Consider the following 12924-nt stretch of genomic DNA (forward strand, 5'->3'; position numbering starts at 1 on the left):
GCAATTTCATCCTTCCCTTGGAATTAATTATCTGACATAAACATTATTTAATTGCTTTAGCACAAGGCTGTTTTCAAAGGAATTTCCCTACACCTTCACATTTTCAAGAACAGGCCTTTTCTAACAGAATTGTGAACACGTTCAGAAAACAAAAAAAATGCAACGTCAATGTCTTGGTATTTATGTCAAACCCTGCCCCAGCTGTTGGTGAATTTCTGCCTTAGCAGCAGTATTCAGTCTGCTTGTCCAGGGCACAGCCAGCACCACATTACAGCTTACACAGCCACTGGAAAGGTGCTGCTTCCAGGGGTTATTCTCAAACATCTGCAGTGCACTGCCACAATAGTTACAGAGAGATGCTGGGTGCCACAGAGGAGTAAGGGTTCACCTCAGACTGCAGCTCCCATCCCAGTTGCACTGGCCGTCGCACAGTGCAGGTATGTAGCAGTGCCCAGCTCCACATGGCGCTTTCCATCGGGGGCTCCCAAAACACTTTGTAAGGGAGGTCTGTTGCAATTTTCCTCTTACAGAGCAGGAACCTGAAACATGGCAATAAAGTGATTTGCTCTGCTGACAGGGGACTGGCAAAAAAGGCACCGAAGCTGCAGTCCAGGGCTCTACCTACAACAAAGGGGAACACACAGTGGAAAACAAGGTATCTTGCTGAAAAGCCACAGGACTCCCCAACAGATAAACAGGTAGGTAACCCAAAGGTTCTACATCCACACTCAGCAAGCCAGCAAGACCACAGGATTCAGCAGTAAGTATGAATACAGAGGGGAATGGGTTCCCAAATGGCTGCTGGAAAGGGGATTGCGTAGCTAATGTACCAGAATCCCAAACCACAAAGCTGCTAAGGCTAAGTTGAAAGAAGTGATGCTAAAGAGGGCAAGGTTGAAGCATGGGTTACACTTTAATAAGGTAAGAGATAATTGTGACAACATTAGGACTGAGTTGTAGTTGTGCTACAATTACAGCCTAACTAGCCTGCAGTCAATGTACCTGCACTATAAAGTGCACAGGAACCCAAAAGAAAGGAAAAGGATCAGAAAGCATGAAGTAGGTGAGTACTTTTCTTTTCAGAACCTGCTAAGTTTGGCTTAAAACTCCAGACTATTTCCTACCACAGATCATCAAGGCATGGGTAGGGAGGACGCACACACATTATCTTGTCAGGGACCTTCCAGTGCAGATATCAGGTGGAGCCACATCTTTTTGCATGACTTTTTTTATGCCACAGTCATTTCAAACCCATCCCCAGGCTGAGGGCAGATGTTACATTACTGGCTGCAGGTCTTTTGCAGGCCAAGGACTCTCAGAAGTACAGAAAGCACTAACATGACCTTTGCCACCAGGAAAGCATGTGCTTGTGATTTCATGTCACAGATTGTATTCAAAACAACTCCCTGCAACATCCCCAAAGCTATGATTCTTAGTAGTTTTTGCATCTCTCTTTGCATTTCTAGCTTAAGGCCAAATAATTATAGTGAAATCAGGTCAAATCCAGACCCCTCCAGATCCTGTTGTCTCCTCTAAACAAAACAAAAAAGCATCCACACTAACGTATTAAGCATCTGTCAAAAAAACATGATTATATTACTATTGTTTCCTAGATCCAGAAATGCATAATCCCTCATGCCTTCCAACACACTTGTTTCACACTAAGTTCAACAGTGCCAGTACAGAAATTAGTTTTAGTACAGAGACCATGAAGTTTTGACCCAGTAAAGCACCAAGCTTGCTAAAATGGAGTTGCTGCAGCAGCAACATACCCCAACAGTCACTGGACCCAGAGAGCCCCCCCCTCAGTGCTTCATTCGCGAGATGCAAGTTCATCCCATTTCCCTTGATCCCAAACTTCCCCAGGCTTCAGATAAACCATTTGAAGCTGCCCTGAGTTTTAGTGAGTCAGTAGCAACCCAAGCAGTGGTACGGTGGTGGGAAGAGCCCATACAGGTGAGACTGCACTTATCTGATTAAAGTAACTTGCCAGGTGATGCTAAGACATTTCATATGTGGTTAACTCTGCTGTGATCCTGCCATCACCTACAAACTCACAGAACATTTCAAATACATTAGCTTTTCTTCTCAGAGTGCCAGGGGACTCGACTCCATTTCAAACATTAGCGCTGGCTCGCCAGGAAATCAGATTTTACTCACACGTGTTTAGAAGAAAAAAAAAACAGAAAAATGTCTCAAAAGCACCTTTCATCAAAGACTCATTTTCCACCTAAAAAAATTACTCCAACTACTACATTCCAGACATCTCCATAGCTATTTACATATGTATGAAGACTGCAGGGTTGTGGGTTTGGGGTTTGTTTAGTTTTTTGTTAATTGTAGCACTTCCTAGGGAGGGGACCATTTCTCCTGACTGGCTTTTTTCTTGGCATTGTCATTCTCTGTCATGCAAGCACATTTCTAAAATACTTCACAGCCAAAACAAAACAATGGGAAACAAGCAAAATCCCAAACCCACTATTATTTTTTAAAGTCCATTTTCCACTGGATTATTGCAAAACTTCTAAGCCTTTTTTTTTTTCTTCTCCTTCTGTAGGATAAGCAACAGCCTGCTGCAGCAACTGTTCACCACTGTGAAAAGTCCATACCAGCTTGGTCCCCGGGGTCAGATGTGGAGCAGGACCTGAGGAACAGCCCAACAGGTTAACCAATGGTAATAGTTTTTCTGCAGGCTCACAACAAGCACACTTATTACGGGAGAACCTTGGCTTCAGAAATTCAATAATGCTGCAGGATTGCTCAGCAAATGGACCAACAAACCAATGGTTTCATGATTCTTTGTGTTTCAGACTTCTGTGGTACTAAGGTGGTACCTTAGGCATGTCCTGAATTGCAGTGAGGGTAGGGCTGCACCCAGCAGGCAAACCCTCTGTGCCACTGCCATGTGTTTCTGGCAGATCGAATGCAGGGAGCTGTGCAATGACAGATTTTCTATAATTTCTGTGGTTTGTTAATATCGTTCCACCTGCAAGGAAGGGAAGTGAGAGGAGGCACAAGCAGATGGGAATGAGGTGGCACACAGACCCCGTTTCCGCTACATGTATTGCCCGATTAAAACAAGAGCCAAAACAGCAGATACTTAATATTTGCAAACACTTCTTGGGTAAATGGATCACAAATTTTCTTTGGCCATTATGGCTCCTTTCCCAAGGTGAGGCTGTTACTGATGATGCTTACACACAGCTCCTCTCCCTCCATGGATCAGGTATCTCACTCTTTACTAAAAAGTCAGGAATGGCTTCACTTCATTTGGTTCTTGGTGATGGCATCTAATCAAAGACGTGTGGTTAGTGCTGCAGCCCAAGATTATCAGGACCTTCTGCTACAGCAATCTGCCTGCATTGGAAACCACCTTACCTCCTCCAAAAACTGCTTGGAGACCTACTGCTGCAGGAAGCTCCTGAAAACTGAGGCATGTTCTAGTCACGCATCTTACCGTATTTTCCGAGTTGGGACTTTGCACAGCACAGGTTTCCCACTCCATGGAGGAGCACATGGGCAGAGAAGGCTGAGCGCTGTAGCTCAGAGGCACCACGCCAGAGGAAACCAGATGGACATCAGCGCTGCAGCCCCAGCCTTCTCTAACTCACCCAGGTAGGGCTGTAAGCTCAGGAGTTAAAAAGGGTGGGAGAAACTATGCAGAAAAGATGCCTTCCTCACACTTTTTAATAGTTATTTTGGGGATGTCAAATCTTGTGAAGTAGTTGTGGGGCTTTTTAAAAGACTGATTTAATCTCAACTACACACATGTAAACTTGGAGTAAATCCACTGATTTCATCAAAGCAGTTACTCCACACTTCAGAGCTCAGCCTAGATAAGAATCCAGATGCATACATACATATCAGTTAGGAAGAGTTGCCTATAAGCAGCCTGTCAAAGCATGGAAGAAATACTGCCCTGTTCAGGGGCTGCTAATACAACAAAAGGGATTATCTCAAAACTATACTGAGACCAGAAAATGCACTTGGCTTTGACATTTCACCCCGGAGGCTCTTTCTGGGCTGCAAACCTCCTCTTGATTTCCAGCACTTATTTAGGATGACTCCCTTTCCCTCCATAAAAACTAACCCTCACTTTCAAGCTGCTCTGAAGCAAGTTTAACTCTTGCGTGCATGACTTAAACTAAGTGTATACTCTGCTGCTGCCCTTCAGAGAGCAGGGAACACAGCCATGAGAAAGTCGGTGTCTGCTGCCAGGTCCAAATGCTGAACACAAACATTTGATTCTCTTGGTTTTGCAGTTCCTCACAAGCTTCCTAGCCCCAGTCCAACACATATGTTACCTGGCACAACAAGCTTTTTGTGCTCCCAGTCCAAGATGCTCCAGCTCTGCAGCCTGAGCTGAGGAAACACACTGAGAGAAAGAGCCAAATTCAGCTGAAATGCAGCTTGCAGGCAGGGCTGTTGCTGCAGGGGAAAAAAGGCAGTTCATCCCTGTTAAACTCATTGGTTCTGCTCACACTCTCTAATGGGGAGTAATTGGTTGCAAAAAGAGTGCTTGGCATGCTTCTGCCCCACTATGCAGCAGTCAGAGGCAGAAGGGAGTGCTGGCAAAACCAAGCATGGCCTGGGGTGGCTCTTTCTGACCCAAAAAGCACTCGGGCATGGAGCTCTAGTGATGAGCAGTGCTGGCAGGGTAGCAAAGATGCTCATTTATGAAAAATGTCAAGTTTTCCAAGGCTGGAGATGTTTTGGGCCTGGATAAAATCTTCAAAAAAATATTTTCACGTGGAAAAATAGTGTATTTGTATGTGTGTGTTAGCTTGCACCCAGGTCACCCAGAACAGCCAGAAACTCAGAAGTCAATCGCATCCCTGCAACCTGGATCACCCGTATTCAAACCGCTGCACCAGGTCAGTCTGAGAGCTGGGAATGAAGTGAGTGCACTTGTAGGGCTCTGAGTTTGGGGTCCCCAAAATTCTCCAGCCATCAAAGCCCAAGTGCTGATTTGGAATAACCACGCTCCACTGGTCCAGATGTATTCCAGAATTTTTGACAAGTTTACTTTGTACTGCCAAACTTACTGCTGGATCAAGATTTTCCCTCAGCTTGTACAAGGCTAGCCTAAATTCAGTAAGTTACAGGCTGGCTAATTTGACAAGAGTCCAGACAAGATCCAGACCTAGATCAGGTCTGGATCAAACTGCCACCACCAAGTGATCCAGCAGGGTGTAGATCCAGCATTAATGATCCTGAAAGAATGCTGGTGCATGGCAGATGGACCCTGATGTCCCAACTCTCAGATAAGCATCCCCCACAAAGAGGTAATTCTGGGCCACATCCATCCAACTGTCCATTTCTGTTGTCTGTGTCCTTTTGACCCAAACTCCACCTTGGGTTGGAGAAGTCTCTTGTTTCCAACCTTTTTATCTAAAGTTTCACTGTAGTCAGCACACCTTGGCAAAAAGTTTTGGGTTAATTAAATTGTTGTATTTTCCATGGGAAAATGTTGTATCAAAACTTACTCAACGAATCAGGACTACAAGGTAAAAACCTCTTGGAACAGTCATGTTTTGGACTAACTGTCCAAAGGCAAAGAATATGCGGGATCTGCCTCTGTCACACACGGACAGCCAGCAACATTCACTATGCATCTCTGCTTCTTCACTATTACTGAGGTTTGGGGGAAAAGGAAAAAGCATGGTTTAAATTGCCTATCTCCCACTGATGATCACATGGAATTAATTTTTTTTTTTTCTTGGTTACTAGAGGTTTTAAAAGACTTCAGGACCACCATCAAGGTATAATATTTAGCATACAAAATAAATACCATTGGAAAAACCCAGGCCTCACAGCTCAGAAATATCAGTGTGACAACCAAGTAACTGGCAGCATACTTAACTTACTACTGAGTCTGCCGAATAAAATGTCAAATTTTCACCATTATTAAGAGGCCTTTTCATGGAATAAGGTCTGCAAGTCATAATACAAAGACACAGAGAACTCTAAACACTGGCAGAATACTTCTAACTTTGAAAGGTACCTTATGAGTTAGTGTTAGACTTTGTCCTTGTCTCTAAATTAAAAGCTATGCAGGCCTATATTAAAGACATTTAGACACGATCAGCTAAATCATCAAAATGATTTACTCCCACTAGCAATGTGGTCCTCTAGTCAGAACATGATGTAATTAGAGAAAATGCAGGAACTCTTATTCTCCTTATTAGAGAGAAAATATGGACTAGAAATGAATGATTTCGCTAACCTCTGAATGGCTATTTAACATTTGGACACATTTCCCATCCCTTCCTTCCAATAAGTCACGTGATAAACAAATTCACTTCATTAGAGTGTTGAAGTCCAAGATTTCACTTCCAACAGATTCGTTTCTGAAATATTTACAGGTAATACAGAAACTTTTCAGACTTTTGATTACTATATGCATTATGGAAAGAAAACATTTTGTAAATAAAAAATCCAATCTAATTCCATGGGGATTCCACAGAAATTTCCCTAAATCTTATATACTTTACTGGGGAAGGGCCTGTATACTACAGTTTTAATTAAAATACTATAACAACTTCTGGAACTCTACTGAAGGGACATAATTCCTCATTCAATTCTATCACAAGCTTCCAAAAACTTCATGTAAGAAACTATTTTCTATTAAATTTCACAAGGCATCTTCTTGTAGTGCACCATATGCTGTTGTAAATAAGAATTCCTCTTTTAATCAGTGTGACCAAGTAGATTATATCCACAAGATGACATTAACTTAATTTATTACTATTTTTTAAATGCAATATCCTTACATATCTGTATTATTTTCAAGAGCAGAATAAATGCGTTTGAAGGTTTTCCCTTAACCTAATATATCACAATGAGACCAAAAATCTTTCCAGTATAGCTATTAATGCTCATACTCCACACAAATTTAACTTTTTCCTGAATCAATTGTACATGGCCAAACACAACATGTTTCTCAAAAGCATGTTTTAAATTTAGTTAAAATAACGCAAGGCTGCAGTCTAGACCAAACACGCCATGAGCTAATCTTTTTCAGCTTTGCAGAATCATTTCAGCTTTTATTCCTACATCTTTACTGCCTTTTGCCAAAATATATGGCACTAGCATCTCAGCATTTCTTGCCTGCATTAACAGAGGATGACTGCTTTGATTTCTCCTTAAAGTGTTTAATAGGGGTAGGCAAGCCTTTAAAAGCTAGAAGTTTTTGGATACGTATCTGAAAGGTAGCTGCTTGCAGCATTTAGCCTTTCTACAAGCAGTTTATTCTCCTTAATTAATGAGAACTCTCTCTGCCACCTTCCAAATGGCAGAGTGGAGTTATTATCCCTATTTAATAGATGAGGAAGCAGATCCGGAATCACTTGATTCAGCTGAGGCTGTCCCAACCTCCTCACCTCCAGCCATGAGCCACTTTACAGACCACTGCTCAAATCAACGCCTTGGACTGGGGACAGGTGCCCCTCACAGTAAAGGGGGACACCACTGCCATCATATAATGCCCTCCCAGTCCTCTCCCAGCGCCCTCAGGTCTGCACCCAAATTACAGGGAATATAATCCAATTCACTCCTTCTGAACTTCAGCTGCTCCACAGCCCTTGCAAGAACAGCAGCAACAGAGTAAGGCATTGAAATAATGGGTTTTTTAAGTAAATGGAACAAGTGTAACTTGGATTCCATATCCAAATCCCAAATGAACTGTGGATTTAACTTGAAAGCATGCAAAAATCTTAATTATGCTGCTGAATTGAGATCGGGGAGCAGATAAACTGGCTCCATGGAATCAACAGGACTTTCACTGCTGACTTTGCTGGGGCCAGGGTTCGACTCCAATTGAAATTCTGTGAATTTAAATTGAAATTCTGTAAATCAGGTGATCCTTTACAGGATCTGATCTAATACCAAAGGAATTCTGAAAAGGTAAACAGGAATTCAGCTCCTGGTGTTGTAGCTTCAAATAAGAAGAAAGGGGTAGCAAAGGAAACTGAAAATACACCACGACCCCATTACACAACTGGTCTTCAAGAAAATGAAGAAGATAATGCGGACAGCATAACATGCTCCCAGAAAAGAGAATCACCATCCTCAAGTGGCTGCCTTGTAAGCAAAGGGGACTTCTGCTCACAGATATTCAGGTTTCTAAAACTTATAGATGATTCCACTACCTACCACAGGTACCAAGTCCTCCATTGGTTTTTTTTCCAATTACAAAAGTTAATAATGTGTGGAATTACACTAATTGGAATGAATGCATTAGCACAAAGAATCAAAAATATGATCTATGCAAAGGCAAAAATTCATATGGTCCCTGCTTTGCTATGACACAGGGAAAACTTTAACGTGAAAAATACAAGCGCACTTTTTTCTGGATGCTGGCTTTCTTGCAGATTTTGAGATAGACGCTGAAGCAAATGCCATCCTGTATATAGTAGAGATCTCATCTTCTAGTATTGACAATTAGGGTTGCAACATCAACTCCTGATACCGTGAGGAGCTGGTGAAAAAAATGACAGCAACCTGTAATTGCCTGTGCTGGGAAAGCGCAACTGTGCACTCTGCAACTCACTGCAATATCCACCACGAATGAGTTGCCATAAAAATGGTGCAGGTACCACTTGAGTGCCTATTGCTTTCAGCAAATTGGAAATAAGCCACGTAGCAATGTTTTGGTTGATTTGTTGGTTCTCATGTGAAAACTGCTTAAGTTGTCCAGCTACAATACAGCAGCCCAGCCAGGAGCCACTGCTATCAGGGTAGCAGTGGAAGATGAGGAAAACATAGAAATTGCTCTGGTAGGAAAGGTTTGATGCCATGAGGTGGGAGCAACCCCAGCTCTGCTGGTACATCAGTAGGGCAGGCAGCTTCTGGATGCCCCAGGAAATTGCTCTGCCTCTCCAGTTTCTGCATGGTGAAGTGCGACACAGACAGGAGCACTAGCTCTTCCTCTAAGTACAGACAAATCACTTACAGCTCAGAAAAACTGGATGCACATAGCCGTTCTGGATTTTCAAATAATTAGGCTTTATGTGGTGTTCTCAGCAGCATTAACAGATATGCAGTAAACATAACTACATCTACATTTTGAAGAGGGAAAAACCTGCAGTGGTTTAAGTCTTTCACTGATCCAGCCATTTATTGTCATGTCTCTTTAGAAAACTGTAGCCTATAGTTTTATCATGTTTACCACTCCCAAGATATGTATTTCACAACCCTAGCCCTCCTGAAAACAAGTCTTCCCCTCTTAAGGATAAGAAAACAACAACAAAATGAAAATTAAAAGTTGAAAGACAATAAATTGTTTTCCTATGAATTTTTTCACGCTAAAGTAATAAATTAAAAATTCCTGATTTAAACAAACAAGTGCTTGTAACCCTCAAATGAAAACTAAATACAAGAAATATTTTCTCCAAATATTTCTATTTTGCTAAAGCAAATTAAAGAAAACATTCGACCATTCTGACTTAGCTTATATCCCTCTGCCCTGAGACATGGCTGCAGATAGAAGAGGAATTGTTCCAAATACCCATCAATCCCCAGAAGGCAAGGCCCGGCCACATAATTAGATGTTGAGCAAAAGGCTTATTCCTTGTTCCTTTCTATTTACAACACCTTTTACGTGAATCCTTGAGTCCTTACTTAACTTTTATCGAAAAGAAAACGCTTGACATTTTGGCCAGGTAACTACTCAGCAACACTGAATTAGGACTTCAGACTGTGACACACACAACTGTCACATCCACAAATATTAATAAAAGGCTATTACTTGAAACAGAGCTAGAAAAGCACCTTCAAGCATGAGCCCAAAACCACACATCACTGAGTTCTCTCCATCGGATTGAGGACTTCTGTCTAAATAAAGCTGAGTGACAACCTCTGACTTGCTAACTGAGTTTTAGAGAAGCAACAGCAAAGGATAAGAAAAGCCCTTTTCAAGATGTAACATAAGAAAACTGCTAAAGGCTGTTCTAAATAAAGAATGTGAGCCTTTCTTAAAGCCATCGTTACTAAACAGCCACGCTCCTGGGGCGGGGGGGGGACCAAAACAAACCCCACACATTATTTTTGTTCTGCCATAGTCATGAATGTTTGCAGAAGTCCCCCTCACCACTCATGTCATTTTGCACCTGGAGGATGAAGAGAACTTATTTCTTTGTAACTTGGAGCCAAGAACTCAGCTCTCTCCAGATCCTCTGGCTGGAAACTGCCCACCTCTCCTGCACACTGCCAGGGCTTGCCTTCCCTTTTTATGCCAGCTGCCTGCCAGCCTGGGGTAAGAGCGAAAACCAAATATTGCAAAGCAGGTCACGAGTGATCTGAGCAAAGTATGAGATCCAGGGACTCTGACACAGACTTACTCTGGAGATATCATTTAATCCTTCTGCCTTAGTTTTCCTGCCTGAAAAAAAGCAGCAACTATCAATTACCTACTTTGTAGGTCACATATTTGCAAAGCCCTCAGGGAGATGAAAAGCATTATACAAACTATATGCACACATGTTAACGCTGATTAATTTTCTCTGTGCAAACATATCCTTTTTTCTTCTTCATTGCCCCTCCTCTCATTATATCAGCAGTCTCATCTGGAGGAGGATGAGGAACTGCTGACGGCTGAAGTATTTTCCGCAGTTGTTCTTTTGAGATTCAGAAATGCAACCACTCAACACAACCCTGTGTTCAGCTGACTGTTTCCTTAATAGCTTTGCGCTTTCATGTGTTTCCTCATTTTCTGTTACATGAATTTAAAGCAATCTGATTTCCAAGTTAATTTGAAATGATGCAAGATCCATTATTTGAGGGTATCGTTTGCGAAATAACTCCAAGGGACAACTTTCACTCACTATACTTTCAGGTACACACTCAGCAAACAAAAGCAGGGCTAGTGATGTGAATACATTTAGCAGGATTTGACCCCAAAACAATGTCAGTATATAGCAGAGCACAGAGATATAGCCTAACTGCATAAGAAGCTTGTAATAAACACAACAGCTTCTACACAGCCTGAATTTTACACCAATGAGCAGCCCTTTTGTGATAGTGCTTATACACATGATGATCAGAATATGCATACAGCTCTGCAAAAGACCACCTGTAAGCGTTTTTCTTAGGATTTTCTGATCCACATTTTCTGAGGAATACAATTAAAACATTTTGTGGAATAAAACTATTGTTTCCGTTATCACAAAGTAATCTAGAGTGGAATTGAGGACTTGTGCTTTGTCAACAGCTCCACAATGGCAGTTCCTATTAGAGATAACAGATGTTGACCCTCCGCACCTGAGGGTAGAATTTGGCTTTCTGACTTGCAGCATCCAAGAATGACCATTTATGCTTATGACTGGAACAATCTGCACTGGCACAGGTTGTCCAGAAAGGCTGTGGAGTCTCCCTCCTTGGATATAGATACTCAAAAGCTGTCTGTACAGGGTCCCAGGCAACTGGCTGTAGGTGGCCCTGCCTGATCAAGGGATTTGGATGACCTCCTGAGGTCCTTTCCAACTTCAACCATCCTGTGATTCTGTGAAATGGGCAAGTCTGGTGCATCTTGGATGAATGTCCTCTGACTGCCACTGCAGCCTCTGGTCTGGATACTGTGGAGATGTCAGAAGTAACACCTCAAAGTTGTTCTTGAGTAAATGCAATCAGAAGCACCCAGACTGCTGAAGTGACAATTGTTAGAGGCTGGAAGCTGAGGGAAATCCCATGGCAGAGGCTGAGGGATGGAGAAGTGGCTGGATTTTCCTCACCCTCTTCAACAAGTGTCAATCCTCCACTCTATGCAATCAGTGGCTTACAGGCAAGTAGTCATGTGCATATACCACAACTGAAGCCAGCACCCTTTTAAGGCAGCAAGAGTCACCTTTGTTTTTACTGACCACCTAATGTAGTGGGAAAGCTAAGCAATACCACAATAAAAATATGACAGGTTAACTTTTCAGCTGCTGTCCTTAAGGTAAAGCCATTGGACAATTTGAGTTGATAATGCTACCAAGAAAAAAGAGTCTTGGGGGCCAATCCTCAAGAAACAACATCTCATCTCTTTATTGAGCTGTTTCAAGCACACCAAAAAATCTGTGTTAAAGAAAAAAAAAAAAAAAAAAACAAAAAGGAAAGGATTTTGGGTAGCTTTGCTCCTGCCAAGCAATCTGCTCTCAACCGACTATAAAATCTCCCATGGTATCATGACAGAACTCAAAGGCAGAGAACACACTGACTAGCAATATAATGTTTGAAGTACTGTAAAAAGGAAGAAGCAATCATGCCTGCTTTTAGAAAATGGGATGGTGGTCTCATTAGAAAGGAATTCAATTGCAATAATTACCTCGGCATGTAAAGGACTCGCTCTGCCACCACAAATCCCACCCTGAAGAAGAGGTTGCTGGCTGGGATGAATGGGAAAACCAGGAACAACAAGCCAACCAAAACTTCTTTGTGTTCCAGTTTCTGCAATAACACAAAATTAAACAAATATCAACTAAAAAAAATTCAACTTAATTCACCACTAGCTTTCCCCTTTCTTTTTGAGATTCTTATTCATTAAAAAAGCAACTTAGATTAATGTTTGATATGTTCTGCATTTAAAATAAATTATTCCAAGACACTGCTCTTCCATACTTACGCACTGTTTGTGCTTCTGATATGCCCAGAAGGTACACAAACGCTAACCACAGTGTGTATTATTACCCTTGGTATCTTTTCCAAGGTCAGCTCTATTGTATGCAGCTCTCTTGAGATGGCATAGGTAGTACTTAAGATATGCCCCATATTGGTAATACATAAGTATAGAATAGCGTGAATGCATACATTAGCATGTCTACCACAGTGTGGCTGTATGTAAATACACAAACACATCACATATGCACAGACTGCTGTGTTCAATCCTAAATGTTTATCACGGAGAAAAAGCTGTTCAATAAGTCACATTTTGTGTAAAGAAAACTA

General features: G+C 41.9%; 1 protein-coding gene across 2 annotated transcripts in view; it reads right to left on the reverse strand.

The window, feature by feature from the left end:
• The window catches only part of TMTC1 (transmembrane O-mannosyltransferase targeting cadherins 1), a 185248-nt gene that overhangs the window by 51222 nt on the left and 121102 nt on the right, over positions 1-12924 (reverse strand). For both annotated transcript variants that reach the window (XM_074826225.1, XM_074826224.1), the window contains one exon: positions 12305-12426. In XM_074826225.1, the coding sequence (XP_074682326.1) occupies positions 12305-12426 (122 nt within the window). The remainder of the gene's footprint in view (positions 1-12304; positions 12427-12924) is intronic.

Source organism: Strix aluco, chromosome 5 (genome assembly GCF_031877795.1).
Source record: "Strix aluco isolate bStrAlu1 chromosome 5, bStrAlu1.hap1, whole genome shotgun sequence".
Classification (NCBI taxonomy): Eukaryota; Metazoa; Chordata; class Aves; order Strigiformes; family Strigidae; genus Strix; species Strix aluco.